Below are 20,383 nucleotides of genomic sequence, written 5' to 3'. Positions count from 1 at the left end.
TTTGGGATAGCATTGGAAATGTAATTGAGGAAAAGATGTAATAATATATATATATATATATAACTCTGTGAGGGAACTAAAGAGATGGCTGGGAGGTGAAGAGTATTCGCTTCTGTTTCAGAGGACCCAGGTTCAAGTCCCAGCACCCACATGGCAGCTTACAACCATAGGTAACTCCAGCCCAAGGGATCCAATGCTCTCTTCTGGCCTTTGAGAGTACCAGAGATCCACATGGTACACAGACACTCAAGTAAAACACTTATAAACATTAAGTAACTGAATATATACACATGTAGTCAAAGCAAGGAAAGGGAGGAAGGAAGGGAGAGAGAGAATGACAGACTGATCTCAAAGCTTACAATTACTGCAAGGAATAAATACGAAAATTAAAACATGGGACTGTTTTGGTCTCGTTTGGCCAATTACATGATCTAAAGGTTCCATTATTCTTCATTTCTGTTATGGAAGGTTTTAGGTTGTAAATCCTCATTACCCTGTGAGCATCCTGCAAGCAAGGTCTTCCACATGCTCACTGTGAGCTCATGGTCTGTCCCAGTTTACAGAATAGATACATGGAGACGTTGCTGAGCTAACCTGCACCTACTGCTCAATGAAAGATCACCACCACCCCCCACTGTCTCAGAAGGAAAAGCATTTGGGCTCCCTTAAAGCTCACTGGAAAAGACATCTAGATTTTGTACAACTTGCAGAGAGGCAAGTGTGCTTTTATGCATATCTTCCCATTATTTATGACACACAACACCCCGTAAAGAAATTAAAAAGACATGTGTTAAAAGACGTGTGTTAAAAGACATGTGTGTTCCTACATCGCACAGCCAGAGTGCATACTCAGACTCTTTTCTACAAGTCCAGAGCTGTTTGTGCCACACAGGATTTGTCCAGGACCCCACATTATTTAATTATATTGTTGTTCAGAAAGTAACACGTGGCATTTAGTAAGCTCTTAACTCTGGGCCGGATACTTCTGAAGTCCAAGCAAGCTCAGATCTTATTACTCAAGTACATACATTGCAACTTCTTCCTCGTCTTCTACAAAAGGACCTGAGAGTTCTGATGTTATTTACTTCAGTGGCAAATATTGAACCCTGCTTTAGGTTAGACTTCCATGGTGCCACCAGAACCTATGGAAGGATTTGGTAGGTAAAGGAAGTTTACAGCCTTGGAGATGGTGGCCCCTCCAGGTGGAATGTCATCCGATGTCACGTGGCGTGGGTCGGCCTGGCACAGAGTCCCAGGCTTTGATTTGGCAGCAGTCACCCATGAAGTGCTTATAAATAAGAACGCAGCAGCGGGTTACCTCTCTCTAGCCCCAGGATCTGGTTCTTCAGGGTCTCCTTCTGCTGTTCCACTTCTGCCTTTTGGTCATCGAGCTGGTGCAGTTTCTTGTGGATCTGCTCGCGGATCTTGTTCAGCTTCCCAAGGTCGAGGCGCATCTGGTGGACCTCATCCTCTTTGGCCTGCATTAGGAGAGAGAATTAGCCGGGAGGATGAACAAATGGAGAGCCAGCGGCGGACTAAACTCAGAGCCAATGAGAGGAGATTTCTGTATCAGTGTAGTTGATCCGTGGAACTGGATCAAAGTGCACACGTTGTTCAGTTTCTAGAGAAACTGAGCAGCTCTGTTCTATGACTAAAGTATGTGGTGCATAAAATAAAAATAATGAAAAGACTGATTTTAAAAAAAACTGATGTTTTAAGCTGCTACCTATTTATAAGATCAAGCAAGAATGCCAAGTTATGTGTATACAACTATATGAGTTCTGCCTACGAATGCTGTATTTGATTGGCAGTTTTTCATGAGCTTACAAAGCGATCTCTCTGAGAAGGTTATTAAATTGCTATAAAATAGTTAAACATTCTTTTGGACCTACAGAGTCATAGTAGCCCAGTTACACACACCAGAGAGTCATCCTTCCTCAGAGTCTGTTAGTCTATAGATGTGCAAACAGACCAGTGGCCAAGATCGGTAATATGGATAATCAAATCAACATATTGGCAAGAGATGTCAAAAAAAGGAATTCTCCAGTCTTGGGGTCTTTTTTATTTAAAATTAAATTCACTGTTTAAAGAAACATTGCCTGTTCAAATCTTAATGTCAACTATTATGCTGGCAGTAACTCTGAATATATGATAATGAAGAAACATTTTCATTAAACTTTTACTTGTTCACCCTCAAATATTATATGATGAAGGCAGGTGTGAAAGCCAGAAGAATATGATGTTGTGCAACAATTCATGGAGATAGAAATGCTCCATTCCAAAAGGAAACTAAATAAAGAGTGTACTATCACCTTCAAAATGTCTAATAAAACTGGCAGCATTTTGTATATTTCATTCAAATGAAGAAATTCACACAAATTATACTTGATAGTGTATTTGACAAACTGAGCCGCCAAGACTGCATGTTCTTAATCCTATAATATGCCTACAGATGTGAAGTGTGCTTTGAGTATCCAGTGTTCATTATTCTTATCAAATGCTGGTTTCACGTTTCAGGATAGTAACTGACTATGAGTCCCTTGTGCTCTTGTCAACATCTCCTTCCTCATTGCCCTGTAAATAAAGCTGATTTTAAAAAAAGAAAAAAGAAAAAGAAAGAAAGAAAAAAGAAAGAAACATTGCCATCAAGGACTGGAAGGCTGGCTCAGTGGTTAAGAGCACTTGCTGCTCTTCCAGAGGACCCAGGTTTGATCCCCAGAACCCACATGGAAACTCCAGTCTCTGTGGACGGATTCAGCATCCTCTTCTGGCCTCTGTGGGTATCACACATGCATGTGGATGCAGGAAAATATCAAAGAAAATTTAAAGGTTTTTTTTTTTTTCAATTTTTCCATTCTAGATAACTAGAAAGATAATGACAAAGGCAGTTTAGGTTTCTTCTGCAATCATCTTAACTCTCAAGAAGGAAGAGAGAAATTTAGCTACGCATGTTACCTCTGGGTTATTACTAGAAACATAATTCCATTAATTCCAGGATGTAACAAAAGTTGTCCATCTTCCCAAATGTCTCATTCATGTTATCAAAGAACAAAATTAGTGAGATAATTTTTTCTTACTATAATTTCACCTCAGGGGCTAACATCTCATGTTTGCTCCAACTTTACTACAGCATCAGAAAGATCAGGCTTCAAGCCAACTCACTCTAGACTCTGCTAAATGTTCTTTGCCCCAAACCCTAGAAGGCTCAAGTTGGCTGATCTTAAAGCCTTTTCAATGGTGTGGTGGTTCGAATTATATAGCCCTCAATCCAGATCCATGGTTACACTTCAGAAAATCCTGGAAAAAAATCTCTTCTTTGGGGTATGCATTTAAAACAAGATCCATAGTGTGTGTCTGTGTGTGTGTCTGTGTGTCTGTGTGTGTCTGTGTGTGTCTGTGTCTGTGTGTGTCTATGTCTGTGTGTCTGTCTGTCTGTCCTCTTTAGATTCTCCAAAGAGACTATAATACAAAAAATGGTCTGGCTCACTTCTCACATCTATACGCTATTCTGGTAGGCCATTTATTTTATGCCCAGTGTCCAGATATAATAAAAATAGGGAATATTGATTTTCCTTTCAGAACTGAAGTGAAAAGTGTTGAGCTGTCTGTTAATCACAAAGGCACGTGATACAGGCCGTAGTGTCAAATGAGTATACACAGTCCATGTGCAAGCACTCTTTATTGAGAGGAGGGAGAACAGGAAAACTACTTGAAATATGCATTAGACAGTAGTTAAAAAACAAAAACAAAATCCCATGATTCTACAATGCTGGAATACCCAACAGTGCCAGCCTATGCCCCAGCTCTTCCAGGCTACCTGCTCCTTACAAACTCTAAGCTGAATCTCTCTATTGTGCACGTAGTGAATGGATTCTAGCTCCGGGCAACTGGTTACTTGCCGGGCTAATTACAGAGATGAGCATCTGAGCTTACTTGAGAACGTATTTACATGCGCATATGATGAATTCTGTCAGTAAGAGAGGAAGTCTGATGACTCCCTGTTACCAGGCCTGAAGTGATCATCACTGTGGGCCTGCACCTGACTCTCTGTACCAAAGCTCTCCTCGCCCCTGCTAATGTAAGGGCACCAGTGGCCAAGGCAAACTTCCACAGGTACTAAGGACAGGTAGGGCCCAGACATGCACGCGGTGTTTACTTTGAGTTCCAGGGCCTTCTGCTGGTTTTCCTGTGACAGCTGCTCACAAGTCAGAGTGTGCTGCTCATTCTCTTGCTGCAGTTTTGCGTTCCGCATCTGAAACTGTTCCACCTCCTTCGCAGCTCTCTCGTTCAGGATCTGAAAGGAGGGGAGTGAGGGAGCTGGTTAATGCCTGTTAATCTGATCACGGTGTCAGCCAATGCCCACGGGAGGCCCCACAACCTCCTGAGAAGACACCAACCACCGTCCTTTTCCTCTTACAGAAAGATTTCTTTATCCCTGGTGAAAGCACTCATGTACTCAAATAAACATAATGTAAAATAGCTGAGGAAACCCATGGCTTCTAACGGATAACACAGTGAGCATGGTTTTGGATTTCTTTTTTTCCTGAGAGCCTTTGGGAAGTCTTGTTCACAGGTGGCGGATAAATATTTTAATGTCTGTTTGCCGTTTGGCAGGCTTTGCCTACGCAACAATTTCTATAATCATTGCAAATGAGCTAGAGACTCAAATGGGTTTTGCCAGCTCTGGGGCTCTAAAGCTGCGGCCTCCAAGCAAATCCTGCATTAACATGCCACCATCATTTTTCTGAGCAGAACTGGGTCCCCAACACCAACCCAGAGACAATTCCCTGCTAATCCAACTGAAGTCAAAACTGGGGTGGTCAGCGTAGGGCCTGCTCTGCGGCTCTGCGCAGGCGTGGTTTAAAACATCAACGGGTTGATGAACTGTTTGAGAACTACTTCTGCTGGGGAAATGCTAAGGATGTGAGGTTTACGAAGGAGCAGAAGGAAGAAGGCGGAAAGCAGGCACATGCTTTAACTATGCCTTCCTTGTGTGCAAAAACAAATCACAGAAAGAGACATCCAATTCCCTATCCCTGGGAACGAAACAAAATGGAGCCGCCTTGCTCAAGATGAAATTTTGTGAGCCGGGCGTGGTGATGCACACCTTTAATCCCAGCACTCGGGAGGCAGAGGCAGTGGGATTTCTGAGTTCAAGGCCAGCCTGGTCTACAAAGTGAGTTCCAGGACAGCCAGGGCTACACAGAGAAACCCTGTCTTCAAAAAAAGAAAAGAAAAGAAATTTTGTTTTATATGGATCCTAGATACTATTATGTAAAACCTTTGTTTTACCCAGATGCCCAAAGTTGGTTTTTTTCTTCTTCATTTTTAATTTCATGTTCAAAGAAGCCTTGTGGATTTTTTTTTCTCTCCTGAAGACTGCACACTGTGTATTATCCATTTTAATTCTGGCTTTATATAAAGTTAATAAGGCACAAATGACAAAGGAATATATTCTAGTATCTACTTTTTAAGTAGAAAAACGTTGTATGCCCTGACAAGTCCTTTAGAAACAAACTTCATAAGAGAAAAAAAAATGTTTTTAGGAAAAGACTCTTTAACTAAATGTCATGTTTCTTTAAAGAGTGAAGAAGGAGGGTGATTCATATCTGTCATCTCAGTACTTGGAAGGCTGGGTCAGAAGGATTGCAAGTTCAAGGCTAGCCTGGGCTAAGCTGGATCTCGGGGGAGGGAGGAGAAAAAGAGAAAAGACAGATTAAAATCATTAATATCTGTATAATCTTAAATGGCCACAAGAGGGGGAACATTTAGAAACATGACTCTATTTAAAATGCATAAAGATTAAGGATGGCTTTCTCCACTTGAAACTTAAACCTTTTAGGAATGAATGCAGTATATCTGTCCACTCATCCCACCACATTAGGGACTTAATGGTCCTTGGGCACTGTGAAGGGGTGACGTCAGGCTTCTCTGTCTGTGCTGATACTGTCCCCACTAGCCACACGGAGCACTGAACACAACTCTGGCACAAAGAGGAGTTACATTCTAAGTTAGTAGTGCATGCGAACAGTCACCTGTGGTTTGATGGCTTCCCCACTTGACACCTCGGGTCCATAGCTACATGGTGACCACATAACCAGCAGGATGTAGCCAAAGCGAGACAGGGGGGGGGGGGTGTGCCCAGGTTGTGGTTCATTTCGGTAAAGCTCGAGCCAAACCCTTACTCGCTGAGAACTTCAGAGAAGCAGTTGAGGAGAGAGACACTGGGGTTTTGGGGGATCAGTAATGCTTGGTTTCTTGAGCTGACTGCAAAAGTGACTGAGGCAGGATCGTGGAGCTGCATACTCGTGACAGACATGCTGGTCTACATGTATGTACACTGTCCATCCATGAATGGTTTCAAAGAAACTAATATAAAGCCAGGCATGGTGATCGAGACCTCCAACCCCAGCGACTCAGTGCACAAGGGGAGGGGAAGTTCAAGATCAGAAGTGGCAACCTGGGAAGACCCCCTTGTCTCAAAATAAGAAATAAAAATAGGACAAAAAAGTGAAGGGGGGGAGATAGCTCGGTAGCAGAGAGCTTGCCTGCAGTGTGTAAAACCTAACCTCAGTCCCCAGAACTCAAAAAGGAGAAGGAAAAACGCTGTCTTTGAATACCTATGGGGGTTGGAAGCAAGAAAACGGTTCATAAACATCCCATTGGACACATCAAGATGGAGAGGGGCTGCCTCTGGCTGTTCTCCCAGAGGATCCAAGCTGGATTCCTAGAACCCACACGGCAGCCAGCCCATGGCACGGCTTTTGGTAACTCTATTCTTTGATTGTACACCCTCTTCTGGCCTCTGAGGGCACTAGGCATACATGTGGTACACTTGAGCAAAGCATTCACGCACCCAAAAAATTGTATTCAAAGCCCAGTTATGCCAATAAGTAGCAACTATCGTGACCACTGAATTATACCTATTTTCCGGAGGTGGGGGAGGAAATCACAAAATCTAGGCTTTGGGCTGCAGTTCAGTTGGTAGAGGATTTGCCTACAAGAAGCATACAAGCATACAAGAAGGCCTAAGGTCTGTCTCCAGCATCAACTAAGTGTGCTGGTGCATGCCAGTAATCCTAGCACTCGGAGATGCGAGTCAGGAGGATCACAAGTTCAAGGCCAGTCTAACTAAGCTTTATACTGAACCCAGCCTGTGCTAACCTAGCAGAAAGAAAGAAGGGGGGATGGAAGGGAGGGGAAGAGGAGAAGTGGGGAGAGAGAAGGGGGGAGAGAGGAGAGGAGAGAGGAGAGGAAAGGAGGATGGAAGATGGGGAGGAGAGCAGAAGAGAGCTGGAGAGAAAAGGAGGCCGCCGTCACCTTCTGCTCCTTGAGCTGCTGTTCCAGCCGCTGAAGTTCCTCCTTGCTCTTGTGCATGTACTGCTGCATGGCCTTGATCTCTGCCTGCCTGCCGTCCATGTCCGTCTGGATCTGCCTGAGCTCTTTCTCCAGCTTCTCCTTCTTCCGAGACTCCCTGGAAGCTTCATTCTGACGATGCTGGATTTCTTGTTGGAACTGCGGGGAAAGGCAAAGAGAGAGAGAGAGAAGTGATGAGTCCTCCCAGTGGCGGGTCTCCTGCTTCCTCGGCATTTGGCCTGTAGCGTGCTTCTACAGCCTCCGTGGCACGGTTGTGTGCTGGCCCCAAAGTTCATAGGTTCGGGGATGTTCTGTGATGGTTTTTCAGGACCTTGACACCAAAAGAGCCATCCTGGCTGCAGGCAACAAATTCGCCCATGATATTATAAATATCAACCAAATCCAGAAAGCTCGGAGTCCTGAGGATGTTAAATATAAGAAGGGTCTCCAGCTTTGCATTAGGAGGGGCCAGTTACCAGAAATAAGAAATTCTGTTACTTGATCACGGGTGTTGTTAAGCCAAGCGCTGTGGTTACATCTTAATGTCCAAGAAAATCTATGAAAAGCCCTTTTCTTTTCTTTTAAAAAAAAGGATTATTTTATTTATTGCATATGCATGCAAACTCTATCTGCATGTACACCTGTGACCTATGTGCCAGAAGAGGGCATCAGATCCCATTATAGATGGGATGCTACCATGAGGTTGCTGGGGATTGAACTCTGGAAGAGCATCCAGAGTTCCCAACCACTGAACCATCTCTCCAGGCCTGAAAAGCCTCTTTTTGTTATCTTGTACTAAAGAATGTCTTCTCTTGTAAGGGTCTCTGCCCTTGTGATTTATCTTATGAACTATAAAGAAGGCTGAGGGATTTCTTGCTCCGTGTCTGGTGCAGGGACACCACCTGAACCCAAACCTTAAGCAGAGCCATACACTGCCTTAGTGACGTCTCAGACAGAAAGAACCCTGGGCAAAATGGGCTCATGAGACGGGGCTAGAGAAACAAGCCAGTACAGAGAACACTTGGGTTGGACATAACGGTTTATATCTGAGAGAGGCACTAGAGGGGAAAACAGGCCGGAAGGACAGACCGTCCTCCGGAACCGGAAGGTGGTGAGCAGACCTGACTGATGGCCATTTCAGCTTCTTCCTTGGCGTGCTCTGCTGCCTGCTGCTTTTCGATGGTCTGAGCTAGGTTCTCCCGCAGTTTCACCACTTCTGACAAGAGCTGGTCACGCTCCTTCGTCACCTCTTCTTTGAACTTCAGTAAATCTCGGATGCTGAACAGAAAGAACACAGGAGTCAGACTAAGTGGCCATTTGTTTGGGGGTCTTTCCCAGTGTCCCCAAGTCTGGCTTCCTGGGAGATCCGTGGTGCACACCGTTCAGGCCTTAAGAGACAAGAATGGGAGCTGGTTGTGAGGTGTTTACTAAAAGAAATGACAAAAAATAATAAAATACAATAAGATCTTTTTTTTGTTTTTAGTAAAGTATACTGTCTATCCTGTGGTGGTGTATGTCTGTGTGTGTGTGTGTGTGTCTATCTGTGTGTCTCTCTATGTGTCTGTGTGTGTGTGTCTGTGTGTGTATCTGTGAGTGTGTTACAGACACTTTTTAAAAGACAGATATTAATCATGTTATCAGTTATCTCTGAGAATCAGGATTTTGGGTAGAAAAGTTGGGAGCATGGGTTCTTCCTGTACCTCTGTGTTACTTGGATCTGTTACAATAACACCATGTTGTTATTGTCGGCTCTTATAATGAGCCCTGTGAAGATGTCAATTTAGGGAATTAACTATCTAACATATCCACTGGGGGCTATGCTGACAGCTAAAATGTGTAAAGTAAGGGATAAATATAACCAAATTATAAGCATCACCAGCTCTCTTCCCATCCAACCCCCCCAAATTAATTTATCCCAAGGGGTGCAGCCCAGAGAAAACGTTCCCCAGAACAAACTGGAAAGTCGGGCATGCTGCCCGGCTTTGAGGAGCCTGTGATAATAATACTCATTGATTTGAATTTTAAGCCGAATGGCTCCACGTTACAAATACCATTCCATCTGACTAGCGGTGACTTCCCACGGAATTAGTGCTTGTTGAGCGTGAAGCTCTGCGTCTGACGGGGCTTCTGCAGCAGGGCAAACCAGAAGGGAGGCAGCAGCCGGCTAAGACCACGCCCCGAAGATTCTTGCAGCTGACAGCCATCAGGCGACGGCTCAAAACACAGGAATTTGACAACACTCATTTTACCAGTAATGACGTAATGTTACGACGTAAGTGTTTCAGAAGGAACCCATACCCACACGCATCTGCAGAAAAGAAACCTCAACTCTAAGGCCGATTTGAAGAGAGTGCTCGACTGAGCACACTCTTGAAGCTCGAACTCCAAAGGACTCCTGCTCCACACACCACCCTCCTCACCCTCCTCCACTTCTCCTGTCTCCGTCAGTGCCCTCGCAGGGCTCGTCAGTGGATCTTCCTTGAGACCATCAGTACAGAGACCATATGGTTGTCTTTCGTACTCCTCCCCCTGATGCCTGTACATACGACATCAAAGTCAGACCAATCGAGCAAGAAGATACAAGAAACTGAGCAAGCGAATAGGTTTGGTTCAGAGGGCCAAGGAAGTGTGCCTGCTCCTGGTGTGAGACTTTGCGCGCCCTGCTAGATAGACTCTTGCAAGGCTTCTAAAGTTCTCTTCTTTGGGGAGCTCAAAGCTTAAGTAGGTAAAGATGGTGTTCTAGTTTGTTTGTCTGTTGCCGTGATAAAGACCAAAACCAAATTGACTTGGGGGTGGGAGGTAGAAACCCCTCCGGTTACAGTCTATCATGAAGGGAAGTCCGGGTGCAATCTGAAGGCAAGATCCTGGACACAGAAACTGCAGCAGAGACCGTGGAGGGGTGCTGCTTACTGACTTACTCCTCATGGCTTGCTCAGCCCCTACAACCCAGGGCAATACCACCTACATCTGGACTCTCCCACATCAATCATTAATCAAGAAAATGGCCCCAGAGACTTGCCTACAGGCAATCTAACAGAGTATTTTCTCAGCCGAAGTTCCCAGATGACTTAGCTTGTGTCCCATTGACTGAATGAATGAAGCACAAAACTAACCAGCGAGGAAATACCTTAAGGAAGCCTTTTAATACAATGTAACAAGGGTCACACTGGACATAGATGTTGGAATCTAATACTGAGATCTGGAGGAGGAGAGGAGACAGGATAGGAATGTTGATTGTGACAAAGTAAGGATGGTGTTCCAGATGGGTTTTAAAGGATGAAAGGAGCTTATCAAGGGGAGAATGGAGAAGGGGCATCTTTGTCATGGGGGTGGGGGTGGGGGGCAGGGAATGCTTGTGCAAAGATGGAAGTAGACAGAGTGAATGAGGGAAGGCTCAGCATGAGACTAGAGAAGCTAATTGCAGCAGACACTTGAAACTTTTGAATGGCATTTTAAGGAATCTGTCCTCTTTGTATAGGTACAGAGCAGGGATGGGGGGGGGGGGCGGTGCAGGTGGCTGCCTGCATGCTTCGGAAACACACCTCAGGTTGCAAAGATGGCTAAAGGGAGAGATGTATTGCTGCCGACAGAGCAAACAGAGAATAGGGGTGCGGGCCAGGCAGCAGCACGGGCCACAGGAAGTCAAATTGACAAGACGAAGCTTAAGGGATGAAGAAGTGGCAGAGGGAAGAGCATCCCAGTACCTGCCCGGACCTGAGCAGGTAAGAAAGATGGGGATTCAACATGGAGGATAGGTGAGAGGGCTGAAAGGGGGCAGAGAGGCCAAAGTTCCATTCTGTACACGCTTAAGAGAGAGGGCTACATTCTAAGCTTCTTCCCCTTACACTGCAGGAACACGTACGTAGCGAACGCATAGCTCTCGCCCCTTATCAGACACGCTGTGTCTGCATTAGAGGGAGTCCAGTACAGAAAGATACAGTTGGTCAAAAGGCAAAGAAAACTGGCCACGGGGTTTCCAATCCCAACTGACCCATCTACAATGCCACTCTCTCCTGAAGGACCAGTCAAGGAAGGTTTCGGAAGAGTAGGTAAAAAGATTCTAAGAGTCAGAGGTCCTGGACATCTGCTTCAAGATAGTGACTCCTGTATATGAGAGGGGAGCTGTACCCATGAATTATCAGCAATATGTCTGCCTAGACGAGACCTAAAAATGACAGAACCATGAGGTATGCCATCATGGATGGGGGAAAAAAAATCCTACGAGGCCCCGCCCCTAGATGAAGAGCTGCAGGTGATCATTGGTTGCTGAGAGAATCAATCTTACGGTAGACGCCTCTTGATAGGTTATCCAATGCTAAGTGCTCAGCCCTAAACTCATATACATATAAACACTAAGTGAACTCAAGGGGTTACACTATAAATTTTGTGTGAGTGTGTGTATGTGTGTGTGTGTGTGTGTGTGTGTGTGTGTGTGTGTGTGTGTGTGTGTGTGATGTCAGTATTTAAAGAGTAAGAGGATAAAATAATAGAAAGATAAACCTAAAATCTCTACTTACTCAAAAAACGCAGTAGCAATTCTTCTCAAGAAAGAAATGTAACCGGGCGTGGTGGCGCATGCCTTTAATCCCAGCACTCGGGAGGCAGAGGCAGGCAGATTTCTGAGTTCGAGGCCAGCCTGGTCTACAGAGTGAGTCCCAGGACAGCCAAGGCTACACAGACAAACTCTGTCTCGGAAAAAAAAAAAAAAAAGGAAGAGAGAGAGAGAGAGAGAGAGAGAGAGAGAGAGAATATAGCCTTTGGGGAGGACAAGGGGAGTCTTCAAAAGGAAAGGTAGGGAGCCTAGAGAGGTGGTTCAGTGGTTGGTTCAGTGGTCACGAGCACTGGCTGCTCCTCCAGAAGCCCTGGCTTTGATTCCTAGCACCGACATGGCGGCTCACAACCACCCATATGCCATCTTCTAGATTCCATGGGCACCAGGCATGTAAGCCGTGCACAGACATACATTCAGACAAAACACCTATACAAATGAAATTTCAAAAATAAACAAGTCTTTAAAATCAATAAAGACAAGAGTCGGGCAGCGGTGGCGCATGCCTTTAATCCCAGATAATCATGCCAGCCTGAGCCAGGTTGCGGCACACCGCAAGGGCAGAGGCAAGTTTATACACTATCAAGAAGATTTTTCACCTACTTGCTGTCCTGATCCATTGACAGTCCAGACCCCTGCTCAACTAGTTTGGTCAGGTTCACTATTTCCTCCTTCAGGGCAAGAATTGTCTCCTTGGCCTTTTGTTCCTTGTCATATGCCGAGTCCACCATCTTCCAGGCTTTCTCGATTTCCTGATGGGCCAGAGAATATCAGTGAGGAGAAGAACAAATGGGATTCCGGATCCAGCACAAAGAAGAGCCCTGTGACTCCACTTGGCAGTCACTTACCGGAAAAGAATAATATGCTTTCTACAGTCTGAGGGAGTTTGGACTGACTGAATTGTTTAGTGTGAGTAGCCAACAGGGAAGAGGAGCAGGCATAGTTCAAGGGGTGGTTTTCCTAGTGCAAGGGGTTGTTTCTGATAAACTGATCAATTTACAAAACTTAAAATGAGCGCTTATATGCTTAACAAATATTTAAAATGGCTTTATTCTGTAAGGTGATCCGATCCTTAATAGAAAAATTCTTAATATTTTTCAAATAAAAAATACGTGCTAGTGGGGCATGATGACACGTGCCTGCAATCCTAGCACCAGGAAGATTAAGGCAGGAGGAGCATGAGTTTGAGACCAACCTGGGCTACGTAGAAAGTTCAAGGATAGCTTGGAAACACACACACACATATATATATATATACACATATGTACACACATTAATATAACAAACATATACACATATTATGTGTGTGTGTGTGTGTGTGTGTGAGTGCCTGTGTGTTTGAATGTATATGTGTGTGTTCACACGTGTGTTTTGTCCTCAGGTCCCTGGTGAGTGCCTGAAACGTGTGGTCAGCTTTAGAACACTGCACAGGCAGGCTCTCTTCTCCTTGCTGGTACCAGAGTATGCACAGTCATCTTAGCACTTCCCATCTTCAGAAAACCAAGCCCAGATCCTCACCGAGTGCATGTTAGGCAAGCACTCTGCTTTGGTCCTTGGCTTATTTTGAGGGAGAGAAAAATCTCACAGCATGTCTCAGGATAGCTTGTTTTCTTAGAAACAGATGCCCGTGCTCATGAGGGAAAACAAACCCCATAGCAGGAAATGGAAGTATGACTTATCTGGCCCTGACATCCTCACTGTTGTGAAATGTAGCGCAGACTACTTACATACACACTGAAAGGTGAATTACTGCTGTTTGAGTATTTGTCTGCATTTGTCTGCAACCACCTTGAGTATTTCCCACCACTTCACTATCTTGACACACTTTTTTTTTTTGTCAAATAGAATTTTGGTTCTTTATATAAATAAAAACCTGCAAAGTTTAGATGAAAATATTTAGCTTTTATGCTGACAAGGAATAAAATGGATGGGAAAGAGCAAGTTCAAGTTTGCTATTCTAACACACAGAGAGTCCCCTTGTATGGCCACGGCCCATCACTTAGTGATTCAAAGCAAAATGTCAATTCATGGGCTCTCTCCTGGTGGACAAGCCATATGCACATCTGGGCAAAGCAAGTGAAGAATATCTAAATTGAGAATATGATTGCATAATGTTTTAGGCAAACCAATTTCACTAATTAGATTTTCATCAGTCTGTAACTTTCATTTCCAGTGTTAAAGTTTATAATGAAAAGTGTTTTTCCAATTATAAAATGAATTACAGTTTCCTTATAGTACGTTTCCAGCAAGAAGAAGAAAATGACAGTAGAGGAGAAGCCATGCGACAGGAGAGTAGTTTCTAAGAAAGCAGGTCAGCCCTATCTTGTACTGGTCTTGGAAGTTAATTTGAATTGGGTGACATCTGATTGCTTGCTTTCAAGGGAATTACCTAAAACATTCACAAGTCATTTCTCAGAGCTAGAGATTTAATTATAAATTAATACATCTCAACCTTGTATGACTTTGAGATCAACAGGGAACATGTATGCTTTATCTTCAAGAAAATGCAACACTCTTAAAGATGAAAACCTTTGCAGTGTGGCACAAAGGCAGACTTCCTCCGGATCCCCCCGACTGAAACTCTGGCTCTCCTACAAGAGCATTTGGGGAGACGAAGAGACATGGAAAAGGACACTGAGAAGAGTGGTCGTGAAAATAACTTCCTGAGAACTCATAAAACAATCTCTCCTGGAGCAAGAGGAAAATAGAGATAAAAAAAATGCTTGTAACAAGATATCAGGATGAGAGATGGCTCCGAGGATAAATCACTTGACACAAAAGCACGATGACCTCAGTTACACTCCCAGATTCTACGGGCAGCACAAGCTTCAATCCCGGTGCTGGGGAGGCAGAGGCAGGTGGACCAGTAGCACTAAACAGGCCAAGCAGTCAAGTCTAATACGGAAGCTTCGAGCTAAAGAGAAGCCCTATTACTAAAAACAAGGTGGGCAGCATCTGAAACAATAGTAAGTCACTGACCTCCACGTGAGTACACACATGATCGTGCACACACACACATGCATCTGCACACACACGCGCGCGCGCGCACACACACACACACACACACTGTCAGGTGTATACTCATCAGAGAGAACAACCTGAGGTTCCCAGCTTTGCCTTGTATCTCTAAGTCTTTTGGAAAAGCCATCATTTTACAGAAACTAGGCAGCAAAATATAGTAAAGTTCTCCGTTTGTTTTCAGCACAGTAAACCTCACCAGGGTTAATTACTTTCTAAAAGAGTACTCTTCCCTAAGCTTAATGGCAGTTTTATCTAATAACTCCTGCCTGGCCAGCCCGAGAGCTGTCAGTATCATGGATAAGTAATGTCGGAAACGCAGGTTCGTCTGCTTCTAAATCACTGACCTTCTTAAGGGATGCGATGGTGGTCTGGTCGTCCTGAGAGAGCTTCAGAGCTGTGGCAACCTTGGCCGAGTTCACCACAATCTCTGCGTTCAGCTCTCTGCACTTGGCCATGAGACGCTTCTCGTTCTCGTAAGATTTTTTCATGATGGAGTGAAGTTTCTCATATTCGGTCCTGAATTTTTCCAGACTTTTGTCTCCTGAAAGTTCGCTGAGAACCTCCTGAAAATCTTTCTCGATTTCTTCAAATGCAGTTTCCTCCGGCATTAGTTTTTCAGCCTTTTCCTGCGAGAAAGAGCGAGGATGTTGCTCCGTGACTTCAAGAAATGGCTGCTGGTGCCCCAGAATGAAAGACCCTCAATGCACACACAGCTGCTGGCACCTCAAAATGAAAGACCCTCATGCACGTGGCTGATGATACCCCAGAACACACACAAAACAAAAGCCGCCGGCTAGCAGAAATATTGAAGCTATATGTTGGAAAGGTTCCCTCGACCTCAGATGAATTTATAAAGTGCATATGCATGCATATATGGTACAATTAGTTGATATGAGGTTATACTCAAGTAAGGTAAAACTCCAATAAGATGGGCATCCTGAGCAGATTTTAGCAAAGACAAAGAGATACACAGTGAGACTATAAGGCTGACTAGGACTGGTGCGGTTGCAATCTAAGGAAGGCTAAACACTGTAGGCTACAACCAGAGACTAGGAAGAGACAGGGAAAGAGAGTCACGGTCTCAAAGGGAGCATGACTCTGCCAGCATCTTGACTTTAGACTTTCAGTATTGAGAACCAGGAGACAAAATATTTCTAGTTTAAGCCATCCAGTTTGTGGTACTTTGTTACGGCTGCTCTGGAAAATGAGCACCTACTTATCAGATACTGCACAGCAGCATTACTAAGGATAAAGGTATGGCTAATGCATTCATCCATCCATTCAAGGGACATTTATTCCCCCTTCTATAGGGGAGTTCTGTGATGGGGCCTATAAAGGCAACCAAGGTAAGGAACAAATGTCCCATCTGGGGGGGGGCAGATTTATTTCAGTTTTACTACCTGGTGGAGTCTGTTCTCTGGTAACGGAAATAAGAGAATTCAGTCCCTGCCATAAAAATGCATTCTGTGTGCTTTAAGAACACATAAAAGGAGACTTCCTCCCAGCTTCGAGTATAAAGTACACTTTGTGAAAGAAGTGGTACTCAGACCACTAGACGGAAGGAAAGGATTCTCACAGGTGGCTCTAGAGAAAAGATCATTCCCTGCAGCCGGCAGTGCCCAAGGAGCAGCTCACAGCCACACAAGTGCCTGAGATGCCCACACATAAGAGCTGTGACAAGGAGAAGAGGCAGAGACAGCCTAGAGGAATGGGATGCTGTGCTAAGGGGTGCAGATGTATGCTCTGTCAGCCACAAAGACCCACTCACAACTTCTAACCTTGGGTACAGTTTACAGACTTGATTTATGCTTTCTACATTCTGCTTTGACAGCCTACACCCAAAAGGCCTTAAACGGCAGCCACCCACTGCTCATCAAAGAAATCAAACAAAATGGTCTTTCATCCAATAATAATAAAACTCTAATCCACCCTGGAGATTATAAGTAGCCTAGTTTGCCTCTTCTCCCGACAAGCATAGCATGCCCAGTGTGAGGAAACCTTATATAATCTTAGTTTAAAAGAAAAAAAAATTCTTGTACTGTGAGTTAAATCCCTACACATGACGTGCAAGCAAAACATGGTTTTTAGAGATTTAAATAGACACGGTGCCTGTAACACTCAGTGTAACAGCTTTGGTACTATTTTAAACCCAATGGAGTTTTCCTTACTAAAAGCAGATTATTGCACAGAGCATGATTCAACCAACTCACAAAGAAAGAAAAATCCTATTAAGCAAATGTGGCGCTGCTATTGCTCCAACTCATTGATATAAAACCTGAGTCACAGACACACATTAGTTGCAACCGTGTTCTGCGCTCTAGCCTGGAAAGTGGTGTGAACGTCAACACTTGATCAGCAGCCTAACGATTTGTTGGCACCCAGGTTCTCCCTGTGCACCTGGCACTTACTGCAGGAATGGAAAAAATATCAAAAAAAAAAAAAAGAATATGTTAAAGAAACTTTTGTGAACAAAAGAGATGTATTTTCTGTTGCCGCTTCAAAAAGTATTCTATTAAAGGCAAAGAGAAAACAAAAACAATTCTAGCTCTGACCAATGGGCAGTTGGTATCTGCTACATTGTGGCCAAGTGGGTATTTACAGGGAGATCAACATGAAGTGTTAAGAGGAACTGTGACATTCCACTATTCATCTACCTAGAATGTCTGCCACATGCCACCAAGTGCTCTGTCTGGGCTCTGTGGGTCATCAGCTTGTCCTGCAGACAAGTTTTCCAGGGAGGAAAACATGGAGAGTGAAGAACAATGAACTGAGAAGAGACAGTGAGAACCAGAGAAAACACAAAGCAAAGCAAAAGAATGAAGAATAAAAATGAGAACTAGCAGAACCAAGAAGTGAAGATGGGGAATGAAGAGTCATGAAAGAGACCAGGTAGTGGGGAGCGGTGATGTGGCCATGGTCTCCCAGGACACTGAGTGATGGCAACTGGGAGCAGGGACAGTGTGGGGGATAAAGAACAATGGAGGTGGAGCTTACAAAGGCAGACTTGAGGTGGAGGAGATGGAATGGTGAGGAGATGCAAAGGCAGAGAGAAGACAAGAAGCAATTGGGCGGGGCACGGTTGTGCTAGGAGATGTTGGGACCGGGGCTGGTTTCATGGGTGTGGGTCCATTCAGTCACTCGGGACTTAGTACTCAGAAGACCTTGGTTAAATTCTCTGCTGTCACATCTTAAAAGTCTTAGTAATTTTAAAAAGCTTTTCATTTTACTCTGAGACTCACAAATTATACAGCTGATACTGGCTGGAAATTGTATATAATAGGTAAGGTGCAGGTGCACTCTGATAGATCAGTGAAGAATTTAAGTAAGACCAAGATAAATGAGAACTCTGCATGTCAAGTGATGGCAAGGATGTAGGGCTGTCGAGGTTATAGATGAGAGAGCTAATGGACAGACAGGTTACTGAAGGATGCAGAAGTCAGCCCTCATCAGTGCAGCTGAAGATGAAGTGTCCAGTTACACAGGCGAGAGATGGGGCTGCGGGATGTTAACACGGGGTCAATGAGAACCCAGGGCAATGACAATGAGCTGGAGGACCTTGATGAAAGTGTGACAGCTGGTGATCATGTGTTAGGGGATCAGAGCCCGACAGGTGGAGAGGTTAATGAGGAAGGTAACAATGAGACTTTTTCAATAACATCTCTGCTGCGGTATCAGTAATCGCCTGCAGTTCAGACTGCCAGTCACGGTCTGCGGATTCATGAAGAGAGGAGAGGTGGGACAGAGCCACAAGAGAAAAAGCGTGAGGATGCATATAGCAGGGGTGCTTGTGAAGGAGGATCAGAATTAGTGAGTGTAACAAAGGATGAGTTCCAGTAGGAAAGAGATGACAGGAAGAGAACCAAGGAGAAAAAGAGGGGCTCTGACTCCTGACCTCCGTCATCCTGACGCTGTTTGGAGGCGGCCTCAAAGGCTGCCGAGGAGATCAGAAAACTGGGCTGGAGTCTGGAGAAGGGGCTGTGCACTGCCCCCAGTGTCTAAAAGGGCGACACGTTTTTCTGATCGCCAGCCCCGGCGCCGAAATCCGGCGCTCGGTGCGTCTTCCGTCGCCTGGCAACCGCCACGCCCCCTGCCGCTGAGGCAAAGCACAGGTTCGAAAGGGGCGGAGCCCCGTAGGTCCGTACCCGGCAGTGGTCCGAAGAGAAATATGCAAATATATCCTGAAGGGGATGGAGCCAAGGAACCGTGCCCATGAGAGGCATAGCAGAATCCCCAGACTCAAGAAACCAGTGCACTGTGAATGCGTAGAGCTGGGATAATCAGTCTTGTTCGTGAAATGTGGTTTTCTTTCTCTTTATCGCTAGCCCTATTCCCAACCCTCAAATTCAGCCACAAAGATTGTTAATAAGTGCTTGTGTGCTCAGATATGTTTTTTTTAAATCAATCCCATTTTCTCGTGTGTTTTTAATTTAGTTTGCTAATGAACGTTAGAAATATGTTCTTTTCTCGCTGGGCTGCGTTCTTTTCTAGGGTCTAATTTTATTGCACTGGTGTCCATTGCTTCAGACTTCTGCTTGGTATTTCAAATTGAAGACCCAACACATGTCCTTTCCTTCCTCAAATGTTGAATAACAAGGCTGCCTCCAGTTCACCAATCACCGCCATAGCCATTGTTGACTGATGTGCATTTTATGGACCTATATATAAATTCCCCTGTAGGAGACATTGATGAGCGAGGTTGTGCATAGGGGAATCCTAGGGGACATCATATTAGAACATGCATGTGTGTTCTGCAAAAGAAATCTCACCGAAGGGCCACTGGGGCTAAGACAACCTCTCCTCTTCTTTTCCATGTCCCTATTGTAAGATGTATTCTTCCACTTCACCCACTACACATAGGCAAAAGCTCTGTTCCGTAGCAAACTCGTGAACCTGAGACGCGGTGACCACGTGACTATCCGAAGCGTGTACCTTTTCCACGCGAACCTGCCTAAAAGTGGACTCTGCTTTCCAACAGCAAAGGCGCAATCCCTTAATGGCACTGCCCTATATATGTTGTACCACAGCGAATGTCCCAGGTTCTGCACCCATCCAGCATTTACTGAGCATCAAGCAAGGGCTAGACAAACATTAGTTCATCTAGTTAGGCAATTTTCAAATTCTGTCAATGGGCTGGAAGAAGCAGAGGCGTATTTTGCTTTTGCTTTCACTTCCTCCACTAAAGAAATTGAGCATTTCTTCCTATGAACACGAGCTTCCCTTCTGTGAGCTTCCCTGTTCATAACCTTTGCCAACATTTTTTATCCCTTTAAATATTTATTGAGATTTCAAAGAATAAAAATAATAAAATGGCATAGGAAAAATTTACTTTTCTTTATTTGGATGTTTCAATAACATTCATTTGGGGAATACTTAAGTAGGTCTTTTTTTTTTTAATATTTTTATTACATATTTTCCTCAATTACGTTTCCAATGCTATCCCAAAAGTCCCCCATAGCG

At 44.4% G+C, this 20,383-nt stretch overlaps 1 protein-coding gene across 1 annotated transcript in view; it reads right to left on the bottom strand.

Moving 5' to 3' along the window:
- Cfap58 (cilia and flagella associated protein 58) overlaps positions 1-18,973 on the bottom strand; it is a 97,882-nt gene extending 78,909 nt beyond the window's left edge. The window contains exons 1-7 of the mRNA XM_021151799.1: positions 18,819-18,973; positions 15,271-15,552; positions 12,509-12,657; positions 8,478-8,634; positions 7,321-7,515; positions 4,157-4,294; positions 1,319-1,478 (exon numbers count right to left, since the gene is read on the bottom strand). Coding sequence (XP_021007458.1) covers positions 1,319-1,478; positions 4,157-4,294; positions 7,321-7,515; positions 8,478-8,634; positions 12,509-12,657; positions 15,271-15,552; positions 18,819-18,827 — 1,090 coding nt within the window. The 5' untranslated portion in view covers positions 18,828-18,973. The remainder of the gene's footprint in view (positions 1-1,318; positions 1,479-4,156; positions 4,295-7,320; positions 7,516-8,477; positions 8,635-12,508; positions 12,658-15,270; positions 15,553-18,818) is intronic.
- Positions 18,974-20,383: the final 1,410 nt, after the last annotated feature.

Source organism: Mus caroli, chromosome 19 (assembly GCF_900094665.2).
Source record: "Mus caroli chromosome 19, CAROLI_EIJ_v1.1, whole genome shotgun sequence".
NCBI classification, from domain to species: domain Eukaryota; kingdom Metazoa; phylum Chordata; class Mammalia; order Rodentia; family Muridae; genus Mus; species Mus caroli.
Note: the sequence above shows the minus strand (reverse complement) of the source record. Positions and strands in the feature narration are given on the sequence as shown.